Raw genomic sequence first — 5,000 nt, forward strand, 5'->3', positions numbered from 1 at the left:
AATGCAAACCATTGGTTACAAACACATTAATAAAACCAAATAATATATAAGAATTCATAATTTCAACCAAAAAAAACTAATAATAATATTATTATATATATATATTGAAAACTATTTAATTTTAATTTAATCAAAAAAATAATAATAATATAAAATTATTGAAAATTAATACATAACACTTTATACTTTATATTACTTAAAAATATGATATTTTAAGTTAAAAAGTATTTTTATTTTTTTTTGTTTAAACATTACTATAACAGTTATAGTATAACTTATTTAAAAAATAATATAAAATAATATAATATGATATTTTCATATAAATTTATTAATATTTTCAAAAAAAACTTTGAAAAAGTTTTGTTTTCTGAAATCTATACGAGCCTTTTTTGTGTGTGCGTGTATCTGTAGCATATTTTTTTGTGAATTTTGAAATTCTGACTTCAGATTCGGTTAGAGGATTACTAATAATGTATAGAAAAGTTGCATCAAAATTTTGATATCTCTTCGGGAACATAGACAAAATGGCGCACAAAATCAAATTTTTTTTTTAAAAAGTTTAGAATTGTATAGAGCATCCAAAATAAGATATAATAGATCAAAATTATTTTTTTCAAAAAAATTGCGGCAAAAGTATGATTCTAGCTACAAATATGTATATAATTTTTTATTATTTTAAAAATTTGATATATAATATACAAGTACATGTTTTAACAAGTTATTAACATAAAAACTATAATTATAATATAAAATAGTGCTAAAATAATTGTAATCAATCATTATTAAACATATTACTAATAAATTTATAATTTTTATATGTGTATTTGTATGTATGTGTGTGTCTGTTTGTATTTGTGTATGTATGTGTAGGTGTGTGTAGGTGTATATATATATATGTATATATGTGTGTGTGTGTATGTGTGTGTATATGTATATGTATGTGTGTGTATGTGTATGTGTATGTGTATGTGTATGTGTATGTGTATGTGTATGTATGTGTGTGTATGTGTGTGTATGTGTGTGTATATGTGTATATGTGTGTATATGTGTGTGTAGGTATGTATATATATTTGTTAGTGTGCTGCTACAGTATTGATAATCCAATCAATGTGTTTAGATATTCGTACAAATATATTGCCGGCGTCGGCAACTCTAGCCGGACAGCCAGTGGATATGTTTGCCGGCCAATACCTTATACCCAAACCTATTAATATTGCCCGTTGACTATCAAACTCATACTGAATCAATGGTCCACCCGAGTCACCCTAATTTTTATGAAAATATTTTATAATTCAAATTAAAGTATTTAAACTAATATAAAAATTACATTTTACACACAGACACAAACACCCACACTTAACTATAAATAATCACACATAACCACACATAACCACACATAACCACACATAACCACACATAACCACACATAACCACACATAACCACACATAACCACACATAACCACACATAACCACACATAACCACACATAACCACACATAACCACACATAACCACACATAACCACACATAACCACACATAACCACACATAACCACACATAACCACACACACATAACCACACACACCACACCACCACACATAACCACACATAACCACACATAACCACACATAACCACACATAACCACACATAACCACACATAACCACACATAACCACACATAACCACACATAACCACACATAACCACACATAACCACACATAACCACACATAACCACACATAACCACACATAACCACACATAACCACACATAACCACACATAACCACACATAACCACACATAACCACACATAACCACACATAACCACACATAACCACACATAACCACACATAACCACACATAACCACACATAACCACACATAACCACACATAACCACACATAACCACACATAAACCACACATAACTACACATAACCACACATAACCACACATAACTACACATAACTACACATAAACTCAAAACACATAACCACACATAACCACACATAACCACACATAACCACACATAACCACACATACACCACACATAACCACACATAACCACCACACATAACCACACATAACCACACATAACTACACATAACCACACATAACCACACATAACCACTCAAAACCACGCATAACCACACATAACTACACATAACAACACATAACTACACATAACCACACATAACCACTCAAAACCACGCATAATCACACATAACCACACATAACTACACATAACCTCACATAACTACACATAACTACACATAACTACACATAACACATAACCACACATTATTAATATTATTTCTATTTGTATTTTATTATATACTAACCGGACAGATACCTAAGCCATCATTTATAAGATATCTATTGCTTCTAATAAAATAAGTCCAACGATCCAATGCTGTATTAGTCGGTTCATTCATACGCAGCCAACCCGTACGCAATGGACCCAAATTTGTGACATAATTTTCATCAATATTACCGAAACCGGCAAACAATGCCAACTCTTTATCGGTGTTAACAATGTCTCTGTCGGGCAAACAAATGGCATTAACTGTCGGATATCTTCCAACCGTTAACTCTGTTATTGTTGTTGTAGTCATCGATATATTTGACGACAGTTTCAATAATGCAATATCGTATGCCTGTTCTAAACCGGGTCTAGTATTCATGAATACCGTATAATTTGGATGAATTACATACATATCCACACCGTATACATGACTAGTATGTTGACTATAATCGCGAACTAGTCGTACACTAATTGTATTATCGATACTTTTTTTTTTTATATATAATTAATTAAAATAAATAAATAGTTTTTATAAATAATATAGATTATTGATTTCAAATGATTACTTATAAAATCATGTGTTTTATTTCCCATATGGAATTTAAAAAATAAATAAAAATATTTATACCGTTATAAACTCAAATTTTTTACCACCCCTGGTAAATTAAACGAGTAAATGTGATAAAGCAAAAATGGGGGGGGGTACTAGGAAACTATAATGACATATAATTAACATAAATCTATTTAAAAAAAACGGTATATTTTTTATATTACCGATAATAATAATAATTATAATATAACAATAAATCGTTGGTAATTGATAGCATATTCATAATGGTTTCGGAACAATTAGAGACGTCCAATTTAAAGGGGTGAGGGATATCATGAAAATATATTTTATAAAAACAGGAGTGGGGGCGAGAAATTATTATTAAAAGTAAAAGAAAAATCAATATTTTTCTTATTGTGAGAAAACTAGCATTATTTCCCATGATTTTGACATTTCTATATGGGGAATGGAAAAACACAATTTTACGGTAACTAAATTGTTGATAATATAATTTATTTAATAATTATTTTGTATAAATTTTTTTTTTATATTTACAATATACAATGCGCTGCTGTTAAAATCCAATTGTTATTTAGTATAACTCCTGTACACATTTTACTGTTTAAAAAATTAATTTATGAAATTATAAGATAATTTTTTTTAAGTATTTATTTTTTTTTAAAAAATATAGATTATATTTTACTTTATATTTTAAATAAATAATTAATTTAAATATAAATTTATGTATTTATGAAAATACTTGTCATATTTGAAACCCCAAAATGTTTTGTATATATCAATGAATGCAATCCAAGGCCACTCTCCAGGTTGAGCTAACCGTCCGTTTTGGACACTTGTGGTCACATTATTATTTGATGACCACTTGAAACAGTGGTTTACGCCGTTCATCAACAATGACTGCCGACTGATACCACAGTTGTTCTCAGTTACCGACGGGTAGTGTTTGATACTAATTGAATGCAAACCATTGGTTACAAACACAACAATAAAACCGATTAATATATAAAATTTCATAATTTCAAAAAAAAACACTAATAATATTATTGTATTTATTTTGAAAACTATTTAATTTTAATTTGATCAAAAAAAAGTAAATGAAAAATTTTGAAAATTAATGCATAAAAAATAATACTTTATATTACTTAAAAATATGATATTATAATATAAAAAGTATTTTTATTTTTATTTTGTCTATACATTAATATAACATATTTAAATAAAATACTAAAATATAATATAATATGATATTTTCATATAAATTTATTAATATTTTTTTAATAGTATGTAATATTAATTAATTAATACAAATAATTTATAACAGATATTTATTAATAGAAAACTATAAAAAAAAATTTCTAACTTTTATTTTTGTTTTAATTTTTAAATATTTTTGTTTTTTTATTATTTTAAATAATTATTATTTAATATATTATAATAATAATTAATAAATTAAAAAGTTATTTAACACATTTACTAATTTACATTTATTATTTTAATATATAATAAAAATTTTTAGTTATTAGGTTTAATTTTTATATTTATTTATACTTATACAATAAGATTAAAAAAAATAGATAAATAAATAATTATATAAATAATATTATGTTTTAAAAAATATTTTTAAAAATACAAAATCATCAAATTGTTTAATACATATATAAGCAAATAAGTTTATTGTATAATATTATGGATATATTTTTTTATAAAAAATAAAATAAATTGTATTTAATGATAGTAGTTGAAAATAAATGCATTATATTATATTACAAAATAACAAATTAAAAGTAAACATTTAAAAAAAATATATACAAATATAAATACTAAATGATTAGTCATTTAGAAAATATTTTCTAATTGTTATTATTCAATGATTTTTTTCATCGGAAATAATATATTAAATGACTTTTTTTTTAAAAAAAACTAATCATTCATAAGATGAATGAAAATTATTTTATTAATAAAAATTACTGCTAGTTTAATTTATAAAAAAAACTAAATCAAATAATAAATTTAAAAAAAATCAAAAATTATATTAACTATTGAATTGTTGTAACAATTTATTATATGATGAATTCAAATAATAATATTGTGATACTTAATGGTGAGTTACATTAAATAATATTATACATA

General features: G+C 24.7%; 2 protein-coding genes across 2 annotated transcripts in view; both read right to left on the minus strand.

Annotated features, from left to right (window-relative positions):
• LOC128965217 (chymotrypsin-like elastase family member 2A) overlaps window positions 1-58 on the minus strand; it is a 2,516-nt gene extending 2,458 nt beyond the window's left edge. Inside the window, exon 1 of the mRNA XM_054311867.1 lies at window positions 1-58. This exon is cut by the window's left edge and continues 217 nt beyond it. Within this exon, the coding sequence (XP_054167842.1) occupies window positions 1-58 (58 nt within the window).
• A 712-nt stretch (window positions 59-770) lies between these two features.
• Window positions 771-3,884, minus strand: LOC128965219 (chymotrypsin-like elastase family member 2A). The gene is made up of 4 exons (XM_054311868.1): window positions 3,610-3,884; window positions 3,405-3,467; window positions 2,337-2,784; window positions 771-1,265 (listed from the first exon to the last, which is right to left on the minus strand). The coding sequence occupies exons 1-4, from the start codon at window positions 3,882-3,884 to the stop codon at window positions 1,074-1,076; spliced, it is 978 nt and encodes a 325-aa protein (XP_054167843.1). The 3' UTR covers window positions 771-1,073.
• Between the last annotated feature and the right edge of the window lie 1,116 nt (window positions 3,885-5,000).

Source organism: Oppia nitens, unplaced genomic scaffold, assembly GCF_028296485.1.
Source record: "Oppia nitens isolate AA-2021 unplaced genomic scaffold, nextdenovo-longstitch-racon4-pilon3 scaffold16_pilon_pilon_pilon, whole genome shotgun sequence".
Taxonomy (NCBI): domain Eukaryota; kingdom Metazoa; phylum Arthropoda; class Arachnida; order Sarcoptiformes; family Oppiidae; genus Oppia; species Oppia nitens.

What these genes read in the sequence shown, in the direction of transcription:
- LOC128965219 (XM_054311868.1), bottom strand. Translation starts at nt 3,884, where the DNA reads ATGAAATTTTATATATTAATCGGTTTTATTGTTGTGTTTGTAACCAAT. An exon ending in TGGGGTTTCAAATATGACAA is followed by an intron (nt 3,468 to 3,609) that starts GTATTTTCATAA and finishes TTTTTTAAACAG; the next exon opens with TAAAATGTGTACAGGAGTTA. An exon ending in ATGGCTTAGGTATCTGTCCG is followed by an intron (nt 1,266 to 2,336) that starts GTTAGTATATAA and finishes CATAAAAATTAG; the next exon opens with GGTGACTCGGGTGGACCATT.